Source organism: Lissotriton helveticus, chromosome 2_1 (assembly GCF_964261635.1).
Source record: "Lissotriton helveticus chromosome 2_1, aLisHel1.1, whole genome shotgun sequence".
Lineage (NCBI taxonomy): Eukaryota > Metazoa > Chordata > Amphibia > Caudata > Salamandridae > Lissotriton > Lissotriton helveticus.
In genome coordinates this window covers 1,187,348,793-1,187,367,945 of record NC_136059.1, presented here as the reverse complement: position 1 = coordinate 1,187,367,945, position 19,153 = coordinate 1,187,348,793, and the positions used below count along the sequence as shown (strand labels likewise).

The window sequence follows — 19,153 nt, the reverse complement described above, 5'->3', positions numbered from 1 at the left end:
TCTGTGGGCCAGATCAACCATTGTTTCCAATCAGGATGTGTTCTGTTTTGGTTAAGTATATGGTTTATGTCTATTTCTTCATCTGTTTCAGAGTTATTGCTAAACATTGTTGGCTTTGGAATAGACAGGTTATTTAAATCTTTGATTTTGGCTAAGCCAAGACAGGTGGTTTGTTGAACGGTGTCATTTAAAAATATCATTTGTTCTGGGATCATGCAGGCTCTAAACAAAGCTTCTAAACCCTGTACTTGCCATTCTTTTGTACCCCAAACACTTTTCAAATCAACATTTTTGTCCCAATAATCGAATCCAAAAGTATTCATTTTTTCAAAGAAAGAATCTGAATATATCAATTTTGTGTTGGTTATCATGGTTTTCATCCCTGTCTTGTTTGACAATTTGTAATAAAATGTTTCAGCATTAGTTATGTTAAAACCTGAAAAATATGAATATTTGCCATACACGGTTCTAGAGCTCCCTTTTGGAGGTGTAGCACAATGTTCCCATTGATTAAAATTTAAAACATTTCTAGGTTGTGCAGATTTATGCAAGAAATGGTTACCATAATGGTTATAGCAGTACATGCTGTCATAATTTGTAGAACCCTGCAAATAATCATGTTTTGTAAATTTAGCAGACATTACTAAGTCAGACATCATATTGTTTATACTTTCAAAGTCCCAATCATCAGCAAATGAGTTTGGTTTTGCAAAGTCACTCAAGGAGATCTTGATTTGGTGTGGATATTTCAGGATCTCGACCGGACCATAAATTTCATAGTCAGTGTTGTCCCAGGCTACCCCACCAGATATTGGAATTGCTGTGAAGTTGGCTGAAGAAAGTTCTGAAGAAAGTTCTCTTTTCTCGACGTGTGAAGATGTGTGTGGTTTGAGGACCAAGTTGATGTTCTGACTTGCTGTGTCCATTTTAGCATATTTTCCCTCAATGAAGCGTCCCAAGGTAAATACCATGATGAGCCAAAGTATGAGGATAAATGCACCAAAACCCACCCAAAATTCAATCCATGGAGAAACCAGATATGTTTCTTTTAGTTGTTTCAAAAGTTCCTTCGCTTTTTCTTTAAAGGATTTTGATGATGGCTGTGTCTTTTGTTCGCTGAAGCCTTCAGAGGAATCATCGAAGTTGATGAAGTAACCAGATGCAGTTCTGTCAATTGTTCCAATTGGTTCAGGATTTTTGTTTCTCGCATTTTCACTTGGTACTTCTGTATAGATTGGTGTGTCTCTGCTAAATGTCTTTATTTGGGTTTTCAGAGGTCTAAGTTCTATTGCATTGTTGCATAGTCCTTGTTGTTCTTCTGTAGGCGTTTCGAATGTGATGAGCCTCTTTGATAGGACCTCTGTACTGGTAGCAAACCTTGGTGTTCTGCTACTTATTGGGAGTCCACTTGGCCTACTGTTGGTTATCGGCCACATGTTGTGGTTTTACCAGGTCGATGGATACAACTCGGTTCTCCTTTTTTCCAGCAAGTGGCGGTAGTACAACTGATCTTGTCCCGTTGACAGACAATACAGGAACTGCTTTTCTGTAAGAAGGCCCAAATTCCTTCTTTACCGCGATCTTCTCCCTGACTAGATCCCCGACTTTTGGAATCCAGACAGGTCTTGCTGGGACAGGTGGTGATTCTTCAGTGGTCGTTGGCTGTTCTTTCAACTGTATGTTGCTCAGGTCTTTTCTTGTTTTGTTTAAGTCCTGCAAAATAGCCAAACGGTCTTTGACATCAAAGCTTTTTTTCTGTTACCACTGAAGTCTGACTATCAAGGTCAGAGATCAACATCCTAGTTCCGAATAATAATTTGTACGGACTGAATCCCTTCAGAGAATTTCTTGGCAAGTTATTTAGACTACGTTGGACACTTATTAGATGTTTGACCCACCCAGCTCCCGAACCTAATACCTTTCCCGTTATAGATTGCTTTATGTCACGGTTTTTTCTTTCAACAATTCCGGTCCCCTCAGGGTGAAATGGACAAGAGTACCGCAATTGCACGCCCATGCTGACCATGGCCTCCTTATAAGCCCGAGAGCTAAAAGCAGGACCATTGTCCGAATGCAGAATGCCAATTGCGTATGTGCCGATAAAGACTCGCAAATCTTTTATAACAGTTCTGGCGTCAGCCGTTCGCTGGGGCCACATCCATATGAATCTCGTGCATGAATCCACTGCGACCAAGATATATTTATAGTTACCATCCCTTTGTAAGGGACCGCAGTGGTCTAGATAAACACAGGCTAATGGTTTATCCGAGATTAGAAGGGGCGTCTGTGCTGGACGTCTCACAGTTGATACTTGACATATTTCACATGCTAGAACATAGTTCCTTGTTTGTCTTCTCATTTGTGGCCACCAGTATCTCTGTTTTAATAATGATACAGTGGCTGAGACGCCAGCATGGGTAGAAGCAAGCCCTTCGTGTGCCGCTATTATCAGTCCTAACCTATGTTCCATGTTTGGAATTGCCCTATCCCCCACTCCAGGGATTCGAGCAAAAGGAACATTGTTTGTATCAGTTATGTATGAGTATTTTACTGGAAAGCCCTTAGGGAGTGGTTCTATCGAATCCTTTTCTGAAGCGCTGACAGCTTGTAATATTTCGCTGTCTATTTTTGTTTTTTTTTGACCGGGTGACGGCAGCTACGGAAGCCGTTTGCACAGCTGCCTTCGCGGCCTCATCAGCCAATGAATTCCCTGCAACGTGAACGCCATCACGTTGATGACTCAGTGTATGTATCACGTGAGTCTTTGGTAGTTCTTTTTGTAAAAGAGCTACTTGTTCCCATAGCATTTTATGCTTGATTGTGCCTCCTTTCGCATCCTTGAAACCATTTTGAAGCCAGATCTGCAAGTATTCATTATAAGATTGAACGCAATAATACGAATCGCACACTATGAGTGTGGGGAATTCTCGATCGGTATTTTCAAGCGCCATCTTGAATGCTAGTAATTCAGCTCGCTGAGCTGTGCAATCTCCTAGAGATTGGGTCTTAGTTAGGGTTGGTTTAAATTTCCCTTCGTGCCAACGACCTTTAACAATCGCGCACGCAGCACTGTAAGCTTGTTTACCCCCTACTGCGGGTTGTGCTGATCCGTCTGTATATATTATACAGCCGTATTGGTCTAGAGGCAGAATTTCGGTTGGCAGAGGACATTCGAATTCATATTGTAGAAATTCTTGTGTTTTTAAGTAAGGATCAAATTCGTACACCACGTCTGTTGCAGCAAGAGAGTTAGCCCATTGTATCCATCTCGGATGGAGTGCTTTCGCATTAGGAATGCTTGCCTTTGTTACCGCCTCTAAGGCTGGTATTGGTGTCACGATTATTATTCGTTTACCTTGTGCCAGGGCTCGTTCTTTTGCTATAGCTGTCTGTGTTGCTGTAAGAATTTTTTCCGTTGGGCTAAATTTCATTTCAGCCTTAGTGTACAAGTGCGATTTAAATGCAATTGGTACCTTATCTCCCTCATTAGAGGTTAGGTATGTGAATCCGCATCTCCCTGGGATGACTCGGATCACAAGGTTGCGTGTATTATCACGGGTTTCTAATTTTGTTTTAATTAGCATGTCTGTTTGTAAGGATCTCAAAATTTCTGTGTGTGCTTGAGTCCAACTGGATCTTTTAAAGTCTGGTTTAATTAGATCGTAAAGGGGTTTGACCCTTTCTGCGTAATTTGCAATGTAAGTTCTTCCGAAATTTAGGAAGCCTAGAATTGACTGTAGGTTTTTTAGTGTTTTAGGAGCTTGGATCACGGCACATTTCTCTAGGAAATTGTCTGCCAGGCTTTTGCCTTCACTTGATAACTCATATCCTAAGAATAGGACCGTCAGATGGGCAATTCTGGACTTTTTGAAGTTGAATTTGTAACCCTCTGCAGCGAAACCAAGTATTATGGTGTTCACTCTTTTCAAGTGAGTCTCCAAGTCATCATCTGTTAAGTAAATGTCATCGACATAAGATAATGCTTCATCATCATATAGTTGTAGTAATTCTGTTACTCTCGCTGAGAATACCCCCGGGCTGTTCTTGTACCCCTGGGCTAACCGACAGAATTGTTTTTGAGTGCCATTTACTGAGAATGCAGTTAAATATCTGCTTTCTGGTGCTATGTTTTGACAAAAGAATCCGTTGGAGATGTCCAAGGTTGTTTTGTATTTTTTGCGCACTATGTTATTCATTAGTGCAGCACTGTGTGAGTTTTGCACTGCAAAAGTTTTGCAACATGTGTTAAGGTGTCGGTAATCCAAAACTAGACGATATGAATTGTCTGGTTTGGAGACCGGAAATAAAGGATTGTTCATTTGTGAGGTGCAAGTTTCAATCACCCCTTGGTATTCTAGCTGATCTAGTATTTCATTTACTTGTTTTTTAGCTTCTTGCTTAATTGGGTACTGCCTTTGTGCAGTAGGTTGTGATTTTAACTGGACTTTGTGAGGAGGAGAATCCTCATCCCATCCTACGTGATTTTTATATAAAGCAGGTGCTAAGGCCACTGCCCACTTTCTAGCAAGTGTATATTTTTTATGAATCGGTATTTGATTCGAGAAGGCAGGCATAATTACTTCTTCGCCATGAGGGCACTCCCTGACAAACTCCGGTGGCCAGTCTTTTTCAGCTAGAAGGATGTCATAGCCTTTGGATAGGTTATCCCAAAATAGTCCCCTTATTTTCCTAGTCTTATCTCCCTCTATACGTAATGTTATCTCGTATATTTTGTGGGGCTTGCTAACTCTGGTATCTGCAGTTTCCACTTGAAGGTATTCATTCGTGTCCACTGTCTCCAGATGATTCATAAGGACTTTGCGAGCTATGCTCACCTCTGCTGCGCTGTCTAGCATTGTCTGAGCCCATTCTCCGTTTTTCAGTTGTGTCCTCAGTATTCTCGGCATTGTTAACTACCTTGATACTGGCTACCTTCTTTTTTGGAAATTGTGATTTCTTTTTCAGTTGAGCAGGTTCCTTGTCTTTGGACTTGGCGTGCTCTTCTGATCGTCCTCTTCTTTCCGATTTCTGCGAGGAATTCTGAAAAGATTGAGAGGGACGTGTATCAATGTCTTGATATCTATCAGGTTTTTTAATATTATCCCTATTTCTAAGGTTATATCTATTCCCAGAGGGTTCACTCTGAGGTGACCTTTGTCTCGGGTTTGGAGATTTCTCTCTTCGCCTAGGAGACCTTCCTCTGGACTGGAATATCTTTTCTTTAGGATTGGATTGTTTATTTCCATCCCAGTTCTTTTTTGGTGAATTATTATTAAAAAATATTTTTTCTGGACTTGTAGTCAGTTGCGGTTTTACTGGTATTCCACCTAGACTATCTCTGCCTAGTTCTTCATAGGATTTTTCTATGATTCTGGCAATTTCAGCTGGTTGGTCTGCTATATCTGTCTCTTTTAACCTCTGGCGGATCGCCACGTTTGCTGCTTCACCTTTTATGTTGGCTAGTAATATAGCCGAGACCTGCTTGAAGTCTTTCAGTAATTTCATACCAAGAGTTAAAGCAGGTTCTGGACCGTATTCATCTTGAATTTGTTTTAGCACATCTGGTATCACCGAAATGGATGGGACACCGTGCGTTTTTGTATAGATGGAAGCAAAGACTGTACCCCAAGTGTCACAGTCCTCAATGTGTGGTGCGATTCCCATTGGGAGACATATAGTCAGAATCCTGTGTTTTTCTAATGGGGTGGTGTCAGGAAACACCGCCTCTATTTGGGTAATTGTCTGTGCCAACCAGAATGGTATTTGTTCCCGTTTAGCTGGAACTTTACCTAGGCAGGATTGGATGTTCTGTGGTGTAATTTTATTTGTGTTCCCCTGGTGAGGGGTCAGCTGTGGAAGTTTAATCGCTGGCTGAATTGTTGAAGTCCGCATTACATACTGAACTAATTGTCTGTGAATTTTTAGTAGTTGTTTTAGCTGTATTAACAGCTCTGCTGCAGGCATTCTTTCGATGTCTGGATGTGGTGTGTATCCGGCTAGGACCGGCCACGTTGCTCCTGGTCTTCCTAAAGGACCGAGCCTTGTAATGTGATTGTTATGTATTAGGGCGCCATCAAATAAGAGCAAATGCTCTTGGAATTTGAGTGGTACTTCCACCTCCTCGAAAGGAGTGTACGTTTCAGGAGGTTCCTCTACTTTGTAATAGTGGAAGTACTTTGTTACAGCATTTGCTGCTGGAAAATGTATCCATGTATAGTATACCTCTGTCTGCCGATATTCGTGTGCCTCAATTACGAATATGACTGTGCCACCTCTAGGTGTCAGTCCATTTTCTATAAGTTTTAAGGTTATAGATCTCCTTTTAATGACCGGAATAAGTATTATATCCGCGTCTGCTGCTTGCATGGTAGCATCAGCATCTGCTATTTCAGTAGCTAATCTAATTGCCTCTCTTTCTCCATCACTGTCTCCCATTTTACTGACAGGATGGTATTATTTTTGTTTGCAGATCAGGTTTCTTTATGGAAACAGAGATTAGATGCACAATATTCTGGAACTGTTTTATCCTTCAACGTTGACTAGACCAAGAACCATACATAGGAGTTCCCTCCTGCGAGGTTTTGGAGGATATTATAACCTTTCACCCACTCCAGACGTCTTTGGAGTATTTGGGAAAAGGGGTCTGAGTGAGAAAGCACGACTGAGTTACTCTAAATGTCTTACGTTAGTTTTATCGCCCTTTCCAAACACGTTGGGCGCCATGTAGTGTAGTTCCTATCTTCCCAATAGGCTCTGCGCATTGGAATAGTACCTACAGCAGTAAAGGCCTAGGCCAGACGTTAACTAGGTCTACTACTGTCGATACTAGACTTAATTTTTGGGTTTGCCAGCTAAGCTCAGAGTTCGCTAGAAACTTTCTCGAATGTTCAAGGAAGGATGAACTCCCCTGATTAGACAAGAAGGGATTTAGTTTCTGACAACCATAGAACATGACAACTTTGCTCTCCCCTAATCAAGAGTCAATCTCGAGAGTCGTGTGAGCACAAGGCAATTATTTTACTCAGTCAGTACGTGCATTCTTAGTCTCATCAGAATGTAGAGAAAAGGAAGAGACGGGCGTGTTCAATAAAAGATGTTATTTATTGATCAGTCTCTTTTCTCGTACAAGAGAAATGGATCGATATTATTGCAATACTTATAGTTAAGTAAAGTGCATACATTAGAAGCAATAGTATAAAATAATACTGTAAAAACATTGATATGGTTTCTGAGCCATATGATGTTTAAAATGATTAAAATATATTTACATACACATATACATTTGACTAAACGTACTCAACTGGTGTTTCTAAATACGCCTACCCCGTGTACCTGACCTAAGTCTAATGCGTGGGCGGGAATAGAAAGTTACAGTTTTAGTTTAAGTTTGTTTTTGCCAAGTGAATAACTAAAGAATTCTCTAGGAGGGGTTATTCAGTTCTGTACCTGGAATTTAGGATGAATGAGGAATGGTATCTCTTTCTCTGCTCTCGATATTCCAGGCTGCCTGCGAGGGCTGCCCAGAAGCGCCGGTGCTGGGTCTCTCGGCTTGAGATAGCAGCGCGTCTCTCAGCGCGTCAGGAAGGCGGGGCTGCTGCCTGCGGGGTCTGCTTCTGCTCTCGGCTTCGGCAAGTATGGCTGCTCCGTCTTGTCACCACGCGTGTCTTTGCATAGGGCAAGGTCGGCAATATTTATACCTTAAAGGTGCCGAGATTGACGTAAGGATGGACATAGGTACGTCAATAAAGATGTCATACGACTTGCTCGTTAGCACATTCTTTACTAAAGTTCTCTGTGAAATCAAAACAATGGCCGCACGGATTATCCAGGTTGTCATAGGTTTGATTTGTTATGAGAACGTCGTATGCCTTATCAGGGGCTGGAGGAATGTCGCTTGTCTAATTAGATCTCAAGCGTTATGACCTAATCAGATAACACGTTCCTGTGCCGTAGTGTGACTGCGTCAGATAACGGTATCTGCATCATGGGGGTTTTCTTGCCTCATGGGCTGACTGTTAGTTAACTAGCTAGTAAGTTTAACCAGAATAGGGTCAGGAATAGGGGGATCGAATCAGAACCTATAGAAATACACGACACTATGAGATCATAGGTCAACTCATAGAGCTGGCGTCCCTTTACAAACCCCTTTAGATCTGAGTGCAGGATACCTGGAGCAACTGCCCCCAATCTATTTGCTAATACTGACGCAAAGATTTTATAGTCAGAGTTCAGAATAGAAATTGGTCTATATGACCCACTACAAGTTGCCGGTTTTCCTGGTTTTAATATTAATGTTATTGAAGCACTATTCCAGGAAGTGGGAGGGAGCATTCCTTCTTGGAGGATATTATTAAACAACTCGGCCAGGAAAGGGAGGATTGTTGAATTCAGAGCCTTATAAATTTCTGATGGCAAGCCATCTGGGCCAGATGCCCTTCCCTTTTTACTATTAATAATTGCTAATCTAACTTCTTCCTGGGAGATTGGATCATCCAAAACAGCACATTGTTCTGATGAGAGTACGGGAAGAGAAACTCCCGTCAACCAATCCGCAACTTGTTCAATTTCGATATTTTTGTCCTCACTGTATATTTCACTAAAAAATTCCCGGAGAACCTCCCCGATTTCTTCATCCGTAGAGTATGTTACACCATTGGAAATAATTGAATAGATGTTATTCCTGACCTGCTCCGTCTTTGTTTTCCAGGCTAGCAACTTTCCAGCCCCCTCACTATACTCAAAATGAGCCAATTTGCTTGCCTCCCATCTCCCTTGAACACGAGCATTCAGAACTGAGCCCAATTCACCCTTTAGAGTAACTACATTATTTTGCCACTCCTGTACTTTGGTCATAGGGGCCTCCGGGTGCATAGCTATTTCTGTCTGCAATTTGGCCATTTCCATTTCTAAGGAAGTCACAGCTTCTCTATAGATTTTATTTTTATGTGCAGCTTTATTTGTTATTAGGCCCCTTAAAAAGGCCTTTAATGAATCCCATACACTACCGGGAGAGGCTGTTCCAACATTATCCTTCAGGTAATGCTGCACCTCCACATTGAGGGCATTATTAACATCCAACGCGGAGAGCAATGAGCGATCAAATGACCAGTTTCTCATACGACTCTTAGGGAACCCCTCCAGTTCTAAATAGATAGCCGCGTGGTCAGATAAATGAAAAGGAAGATGAGAGACTGATGTCACCAAATTAACAAAAGACTGACTAATCAAAATAAAGTCAATTCTTGACCGATGGTGGTATCTATAATTACGAAAAGTAACACCTCGTTGTTGTCCATGCAAAGATCTCCAGATGTCATTGTACCCTAGTTGCTTCATAGTATCCTTCAAAAAAGACCTGGTTTTAGATAAAGGTCTAGCACGGTTAGACGGGGACTTATCCAATATGGGATCTAAAACTATATTAAAATCTCCTGCCAGAATAACCGGCTCAGGAAATGTATACAGGTGGGAAAAAAGGGTCTTCAAAACTGACGGGTCGTCCTGATTTGGACCATAGTATCCTATGATGGTGATTGGGGACCCTGCTATGATCACTGATGCAATTACCCATCTTCCACCGGGATCCACCAGTTTAGAAACCAACCTAACTTTTACTGATTTTTTTAAAGATTATTGCCACACCTCTAATATGTACAGATTGCGACGTCATTATACATAGATCAATCCACCTATTCTTTTTAACCAACAGTGCCATTTCGGGTTCATCAAGATGAGTTTCCTGGAGTACTATAATCTGTGCGTCAGCATCTCGAAGGTACTGCATAATGTTATCTTTTCTGGGACTGGCACGCAATCCGTTAGTATTCCAGGATAGGATAGCTAGTTTACTCATTATGACAAAAGAACAACACCAAGCCTCTTACCATCAAAAGCAACATATTAGTATCTATAATTAGACAACAGGGATCATTTATTACGTACCACTAGGGAGAAAAAAAAACAATCGTATAATCTTCATACTGCACCCACAAACTCAAAACTAGATTAGAGCGAAAATGAGGAAGTTTTTTGAATTTTTTTCCTTGACCCCCACCCCCACCCCCTGTGCCCCAAAACCCCCCACCCCTCCTGGGGAACCCTTGCTCTATCTATCTGGAAGAACCAGAAGATAGCACCCCAACCTGGGTCCCCGCCCTTCCCGTGAATATATAAAACCAAGACATTATACCTAGACTACATGCCTTACAGCTATACTGAAAATGATATTTTATGTACCACACTTACTTTCTTTTTTTTTTTGTGTGTTTATTATATATGTGCTTATGTGTTTTTTTTTTTCAAGCCGGGTTTTCAAACGCTATACGTGAAAGTATTCGGGCGTATCACAGTTTTGATATGTATTAAAGCCGGCTGCTGTCTTTGAGATATTTTGAATCCTAACCCGAGGAAGTGTGAGCAGAAGTAGCCATGTGCAAGATCGGCTCCTGTTACCAGAAGACGTGCGTTGCTCACCTCTAGGGGCTGCAGAAAGTTGAAGCATCTTTCTTTCACACTCAGACCTCCACAACTTTAGCTTTGTCCTCAGCAGTCCAACTTCTCTGACCAACAAATCACCGCCCGTGAGGAGTGTACCTTGTGTGCCCAGCAGACAGAAGTGGCGAAGAGACGAGCGATGATCGGAGAGCGGCTGTGGGCTGTGTGCCTGCGCGGCTGTGCGGGTGAGTGACTGAAGCGGCTGAAACAGCTATCACGGCTATCGGGTGCTGAGTGTCGCCAGGTCCACGTGGTCAGCAGGTTCGCAGAGTCAACGAAGGCTGAGGCACTGCACGCAGAGGTTTGAAGCCACCTATGATTCATACCTCACACTTGCAAACTAGGAGAGAATGGCAAAAATGGACGCAGCACTTACCGGCTGAGCGGAAGTGGCCAACATTAAGCCAATGTGGCTTGTATGTCGGTGAGGGCCTCCACTGTTCAGTTCCTGCTCTGATTCCCTTCACCAGCACCGGCCAAACCCCCGCTCACATCAGTGCACAAGGGGCAGAGCTGGGTCAAAAAGGATCTGGAATAAGGTGGCCTAAGAGCTGAGGTTAACCGGGTTTCCTGCTCACCCCATCTGTCTGACCAGCCTGATTTTCTCGATCTGACCTCAGTCGGCCAGTCTATCGAAAGACCCTGAAAGAAAACAGAAGGACGGCAGGTCGGTCCCTTCTTTATTCCAGCCAGCCAAGGCACACAGGTAAGAGCGGGGGTATTGTAGGCCACAAGTGTGGCTGCCATAGCTGGTGGCCCGCTGGTTTAGTACTTTAATTGTGTTGGCTGGCTTGCATCTGCAGCCACATCTGCCTCTGTCCACAGAAGACTTTAAGAAGCTCCTTAACAAAGGAGTTTTATTTCCTCATTATTCAAACCGATGTCCCAACCAGTCTTACCTAAAAGGAATGCAAACATCCCCCTGGTCTGTTCAGAGAAAGAAGACAAAGAAACACTTTTATAATGGTAAGTGATTTCAAGCTATGCAAAGCAGGAACCCGGGAGCAGTTCAGTGGGTTTATGTGAAAAGGATTGTGTGGAATCTGGGTATATAAATAGTCGCCAGTTCATCTGACCTCCTTAGAATGTGCTGTCTTTTATTTAATGCGGATTTGTGCTCCTGTATGCTCCAAAACCCTTGTAATATCAATAGCTTTCGAAGCGCACTGAAGACAGGGGAATATATTCATAATTATATTGTATTTGTTTCTTATTTCGGCAGGCCATGATTATTCTGCTAGGAGTATGACGAATATTTTCATAAAACAAGTTTATTTATTTCAAACGATACCTCATTGCCATAAAATAGCGTGGAGAGTGGGGGAAGTATTGCATGGTAACTGATTGGTCAATTACCTAAACACGCTGGGAGACACCGGTTCAGAGTGGTTTGGTGGCGTCTTCAATATGCTGATGGTGAAAGGAGGGATTTCCTGCAGTTGCCTTTCTTCCTATTTTCCAAAGAAGTCTGTCTGTCTGAGTTGTATGTTGATGTAAGTGCGGCATTAGGGCGTTACCCATTAACCCCATTGTCTCACCATTTTAGTTATTTACTTAGCGCCAACGCCCAAAGGTATTGCAGTGCTTTACATGATCACCAGTTATATTATACAGGGACACATTCATTTAATTTTTCCCACGGGGAGATTATGGGCCATATTACCAAGATGTGCGTTAAAAAACGCACATCGCACATTTCCCTATCGCCGGATTTTATCGCCGTGTTAGCGCGTCATTATCAACGCGCAACATGTAGGCGATATTAAATCCGGCGATAGCCGGCGATAGGGAACATTAGCGCATGAAAACAAGCGTTGTTGTCACTCGCTAATGTGTGCCTTGATAATATGGAGGAGTGGATTCAGCTTTATGATCCACACCCCCATGTTATCAATGCCTGACACCTGATCAGAGCTGGCGTTGGGAGACCTGCGATAAACTTATCGCAGGTCTCCTTCTCCCAACGCCTGCCTTGGTAATAGGGTGTTACCACCTCCAACCACATTTTACATGTGGTTGGACGTGGGAACGCCCACTTTGCATGTCATAAGCGATGTTTCTCGCTGACATGCAAAGTGGGCTTGAGGCAGGCGTTAGCATGCCCTTGTTAATAGGGCGCTAGAAGTATCGCCGCTTTCTTTGCACAATTCGCCGAAAAAGCAGCGATACTTCACCTTGGTAATATGGTCCTTAGTGATTTGCCCAGAATATCAGGATGCTGTGCCCATGCTAAGACTCCGACTGGTTCCCAGTTCCAAAGTCAGTTGCGCTGCCATTATGTCACATGGACTTTTTTTTAAATTATGAAACAAATTATTCCACCAATCCTTAGAACTACGAATGGGCACTGACACGCACAAAAAAGCCATTCAATCATGAGCACACTCCAAGCCCATTTCATGTATTTTAACCGCTTCTGTGCGGCGCTGATACCCCCCTGTGCTGGACATTCCAGAACAGGGTGCGGTCGTGACGGAACCGTTCCGTCATCAGCACAGCTTAACCATGACTGATGACGGAATGGTTCCGTCACAAGCATCGAAGGGGTTAACAATAGCTATATGACAACAAACAGCTCAAGTTGTGAATGTGCAAGACCTAATAAACCAACTAGACCAACATTGGAAAAGAACCAAAACACAGCGTCAAATGGGCACATTAATGTAAGAGCATCATCCAAAGAATTTGACAAGTCAAGTTTGTTGTGTGAATTTTAGTGCATGCCAGAGAGATTTACAATGTAATAGGTCTCGCATTTTCTAGAGTTTATGGTATTGGCATTGTAAATGCTAATGCCTTTTATTTATTTGTTTAAAAAAAACAACACATTAATAAAAGGCATTGTAATCTATAATGCCAATAGCTCAAACTCTAGTAAATACGAGACCTATTGCATTGCAAATGATTGTTTCTCACTGTTATCGATCATAGCCTTCTTACATCTTTGTGCTGTGATTTCTGTCTTCCTGTACTTTTGAGCACCGAGATAGTCACTTGTGGGTAATAGTTTGCTCTTTATAAATGATTAATTAAATGAATGACTGGATAAATAAATAAATGCATACGAGTTATGCATGATCTCGTTGTGTAGGGGTTGTTTATTCAATGTACATTTTTAGACAAAAACTGCAAAAAAATTACCACACGTCATTCCTTTCTTTCTGATTGAAAACTGAGCTAAACAATACTTTCCTCTGAACAGTAGCAGTGATAACGCTAAGTTTTAGTGCGTATTTGAAAACTCTGTCTAGATAATAACGAGCCTGCAACCGTTTAACATATTGCAATCTGATATTACCTGCCGAATCAGTTTATAATCTGAGCTATGTTGCTGTTGTTGTAATGGATCCATTTTCTAGTGATTCCGGAAGTGCGCATTTATCAAGAGATCAGTCAGTGCAAGTTTACCTCAGGCCACAGAATACTGAAACGCTGTACAGTGTTGATTTTGCCTAAAATTAAAGAAGTTAACACCTCTACCATGTACACCACCCCATATAGTTTACCTTACCCATTACTGGAATGTTTTTGTGCCTAGTTTAACTTGATGAGCTAATCTTCTGAGAAAACACTGCATTACTGGACCAGGAAGCTTTGCTTTGCACTATGACCTGCACATCCATTTCTTGTAATGCACTGCCACATGTAGATGTATGTACTGCATGGTGATATCTTTCTTTGTGTTTTGTCGCAGATGGTGGCCACTGGCATTTGCCGCACAGATGATCACGTGCTTGAAGGTCAAATGCCAAACCTGAAGTTTCCTGTGATTGTGGGCCATGAAGGTGCTGGGATTGTTGAAAGTGTTGGAAGAAGAGTGACCACAGTAAAACCAGGTGAGGCCAAAATGTATGTAAGTGACCTTGAGGTTCAATTGGATTGAGCGAACAGCAACCTGGAAGTCACCTAAGTGAACCACTCATGGTATATTTTACAAAGTGACTTTATTGTACATTGTTCTCCCAAAAATATTCATGGTATGTGTGAGAAGGTGGTTCTGACCATCTGAGCCACCCACATTATTTGCTTTTTGAACACCTGAATTTTTAGCTTTTACTGTTGGAGAGGCTCATAAGCCGGGACTTACCCACCATAAACGCAAGATAAAATGGACTGCATGTGGATTTCACCATTGTCCGCCTTGTGAGACAAGGTTGCTGCGCTGCGCTAGGGTAAGGGGCACCGGAATGGTTACATGTGGATGGATATGCACACTTGTGCACCCACGTAAGGGCTACACAAGGGAGATTCCTGTTGTGCACAGCCCAGGAGCTGGTACAGACAGAATGGTGCAGAAGGGATGATGCAGAGTTGGGTGGTGACATGGAATAGGCTTTATAATGTGGGGAGATGCATGTAAGGGATGGTCAGTGTGCTTTACTATTTCACTGTAGGAACACTCCCTTATTATCTATGGAGGCAGAGTCCACATGGAGTCGTTTCAGTTCCCTAGGGCCTACAAACTCCAGACACACACCAAAGTACATTGTAAGTTGGGTAAAAAGAATCATTCTGCTGAGTCCAAAGCCATATCTGTACTGCTTCTGGGTCATCCAGAAATGCAGTATTCCTCTGACTCAGCTCATAACCAGAGCCCAGCCGAGTGTGACCCAGCCAGGCTGGATTATTTACCTTCCACCCCAAGCTGTAGCATCAGAGGCCTAGACCTTCACTGCAAGCATTCCCAAGGGCAAACGTCTCTCCAGAAGGGAGAGATGGGGTGAAGCTGCAGGTTATCAATCAGCAGCTGTCACCCGGTAACAGGCAGAGACCATTTGGCATGAGACCTCTGGACGATGCCATCTTGAAGTATCCCAGAGGCCTGTGCAGGAAGGAGGGGTCAGGGACAGAAAGGTGATGTGCCACTGCAGGAAAAGACAGAAATTCCTTCCTGCCAGCCCCCTCCAATTTCTCTTAAGGTCTTGCACAGGAAGAAGAGCTCTCTCTGGAGTGTGGTCTTTCTGAGAAAGACTGGTGCTGGAGACTGGCAACATGGGCAGTTGGAAGGAGGTACCCCCTGACTGCCCCAGGCCTCTGGATTGCACCTTTGAGGGAGTCCAGGGCCAATGAGAGGAAGCAATCGAGCAATCGAGTAGCACGGAGCAGCACGGTGCAGCCAGCGCGGAGGCTTGGAGGCTTGAAGGCTCGGAGCAGAGAGCAAGCCAAGTGAGCAAGCCGAGTGAGCAAGCCGGCGGGGGCAGCTGGCCTCCTCTCACTGCAACACCGCCGCAGCTTCTCACGACCGCGACCATGACCGCAGCCTTCTGCCGTCACCCGCTGTCACCCGGAGAGAGAGAGAGTGCCAAGAGCGGGTGCGGGTGTCGCTGGAGCCGCGGCAGCTGGTACGGCCCTTCAGTGGAGCAGTGGAGCAGTGGAGCAGGACGTGGAGCAGGATGTGGAGCAGGACGGCAGGGACTGACTGAGTCGAAGAAGAGCGGTGTGCGGTATACAGAGAAGGGGGTGGCGGCCGCACCTACGAGCAAGTGCAGGTGAGCGTGAGCAGAGAAATCAGCGGGGCCATTGCCAAAAGCCAACCGCTAACTGCAAACCGCCCCGCGCGAATCACCCCTTCGCCTTCCCGCCCTCCTTCACATTCTAGTCCCGGTCTCTTGAAAATCTCTGCTCAGCCCACGCTCATCCCACGCTCGATTGTGGGAGATGACCACTAGGGGGAAGGAAGCCTCCAATGATCCTGAGGCTGATGAGAGAGGGGCTGAGTAGTAGAGTACAACCAGACATACCGGAGAGCAAGCAGATTCTAGTCTTGGCTTCTCACTCCTGCTGATTTGCAGTTTTTAAGCTCCAATGATCCTGAGGCTGATGAGAGAGGGGCTGAGTAGTAGAGTACAACCAGACATACCGGAGAGCAAGCAGATTCTAGTCTTGGCTTCTCACTCCTGCTGATTTGCAGTTTTTAAGCTCTTCGCTCAACGGAGCAGGTAGAGGAGCTGCCATAGGAGCGCCATAAAATTACCTGCGGGCCAGGAGAAAGCAAAGGAAAGGAAAAGGACGGAGGTTAGACTGATGAGATAGGACTTTCCACCCACCCTCTTCCTACCCCCTCCTTACGGAAAGCAAGGAGGGCAGGGGCAGGGGGAAGGCCGCAAAGAACAGTGAAAGGATCCCCGTGAAAATCCCCAAGAAGTGCCGCCCGGAAGCGCCAAGATCTCTGAGGTCCTAGGCTTCAGCTCACTCCTTGCGCGTGAGCTACCCTGTTAGTGTGCTAGCCCGAAGTCAGCACCTCCAGCAAAGTAAGGTGTTTTGGAGGCGTTGGAAGCGCGGGAGGATTGTTAGGTGGTGTGGCAGTGCGGTTGGCAACTGGAACAGAACGGTGGTGAACGGAGGGGGTTGTCAGAGCACGCCCTGCCAGACGCCCGGTCATCCGTCGGCCCTCAACCTCAAACAACCTCTACGGAGTTCAACGGGCCTTCAAGAAGTCTTCAAGAATATGGCATCAGGGCCCCGCACAGATGCGATCAGGAACCATCCACCAGGGGACGACAGATAGACCATTAGAAAAAAAGGAAATTAAAATAAAAACAAAAAATCCAAATTCAAACCATTAGAGGAGGAGGATTCCCAAACTAATAACATTGAAAACAGTGCGGGCCAAAGAAAGAGGTTGGTTTCAGTTCCCAGCCCATCAACAAAGTCAAAGCCAACACTGAACAATCAAACAAGGATCCAAAAATTATTTTTCCTAAAGGACCCTATGGCAGCAATGTATTCCCCATTAAAGGAATCTGCTATGTTACCAAGCCCAATGCAGCCAGCTAAATTACAAGCTTCCCTCGTGGGCATCCCAGGAACATCGGCCATTGTTCCATCTAATGAACCATTGTTAGAGAACAGGTTGGCTTCTACAGATGTCAGGAAACTAGTGTCAGTAATAGCTCAGGTGCATCAGATCACACCAGAAATGACAGTATCAACCCTTAAAACAAAACCCGAAGCGACCATAGAAGGTTTCAAAGAATCCAGAACAATAACAATTAACACCGGAGATCCCGTGGAACCTTTGGAGTCAGAAACCCCCACGGGGCGAGTAGAGAGGGTGGAAAACTAAACCGCACCCTAGAAGGATCAACACCGGCACTAAATGACTCAATACTTGCCGCAAGTCTCAACGACGGTAAATCACCTTTTGGAGCCAAGGAAGAGCGCAGAGCAAACACAAGATGGTCAAAGGAGAAAAAAATTGACTTAATCAAATCGGCAGCAAGCGCCGCTTCAAAGGAAGTGCCGACCAGTAAATCGTTCTCCAATATAAGCGAGGCGAACCTGATTGAAATTCTGGAATCATTAGAAGGGATGGGACAGGAAAAGGATTATCAAACTCCCAGCCCAAGGGAAAGTAGCGAACAAAGAAGAGCCAAATTGGTTTTGTCGACTCCCTTAAGCCCCCAGGGCAAACAAGACGTTCAGTATTCTGAGCTACCGGAGGCTGGTCATAGCCCTATAACAATCAAGCAACCAATTCTCTCATCACCCATAACCATCTCCTCTGGAAATGGGTCAAGCTCCGGGTTGGCCGCCCCGGCGCAGCACATCGAAGACAACTACAACATGCAATGGGCTCAAACTCTAATCCATACCCTTGAACAATCTATAAAAGTACTAAACTTTCAGTCAGATAAAATGGCTGTGCAAATCGACCATATTAACCTCATTGCCACTCACATTTCTGGAGTAAATACAAAATTAGATCTCATAACATCTTTATTAACAAAAAGAGAAACCTTGGATCAGCAAAGAGACAAAAACATTCAACTAGCCTCATGCTACTGCGGCCCAATAATTGAGAAACTGGCAACCCTTCCAGAACTTTTGAAAGACGTTCTAGTTCTAGGGGCAGCAAAACATTCTTTCAACAACCATTGCCATGGAATATCTCAAAAATCTGTCGCTCAAGAGCCAACTGATCATCTCCTCAAAGCCAACAACGAGGGACCAAAAAATACCAACGAAGTACCAACAAAATTAGAATTTGTGACAAAACTAAATCAAAGCGAAGAACAACTAGTGGCCCTACAGCCAACAGCAATGGTGGGAGGCAAACCAACAGAACGGGAAAGAAAGCGTGCGAGGAAGGCTAGGCTCAAATATAATCGCAGCAAAACCATCTGTGGAAAGGGAAAAAACACTACCCTCCTCGCCCGAGGTAGGATCTCTTGAAAGTGACCAAGCCCACTGCATCCAGTTCTCCTTCTCAAAGAGTCAGGGCTTTAGTCATACTGCCAAACCTCAAACTTCCCCTCTAACCAATCAAGGCACCGGAAGCCCACCATTAGAGGACAAAGCAATCAAAAATGTCACCCGACCGTGCAGCAACAAAGCAAAATAACATCATCTGACAAGGAAGAGGGTGATGCAGCTCACAGCAAAAATTGGCAATCAATGGGAAACAGAAGCCCAAGTAGCATCAAAACAGCAGACACTCAACAATGCCCACTTCAACAAGCACTAATAATTAAGGGGCCTGACGTAGAAAAGCATAATCATCCTTCAGTGAACATGTTGGAAGCTCCAATGTTATTCAACCCTCAAAACCTCGCCAAATTCATCACTGTAAGCTTCTTAACCAAGTAGAGCCAAGAACAGGGAACGTTGCCCAAAAATCATCAGGAACACCAATCGCCAGGTTAGAGGTGCCAACCAC

The 19,153-nt window shown here is 44.0% G+C and overlaps 1 protein-coding gene across 1 annotated transcript in view; it reads left to right on the top strand.

Moving 5' to 3' along the window:
- The window catches only part of LOC144818541 (alcohol dehydrogenase 1-like), a 444,364-nt gene that overhangs the window by 148,970 nt on the left and 276,241 nt on the right, over positions 1 to 19,153 (top strand). The window contains exon 3 of the mRNA XM_078676060.1: positions 14,189 to 14,330. Within this exon, the coding sequence (XP_078532186.1) occupies positions 14,189 to 14,330 (142 nt within the window). The remainder of the gene's footprint in view (positions 1 to 14,188; positions 14,331 to 19,153) is intronic.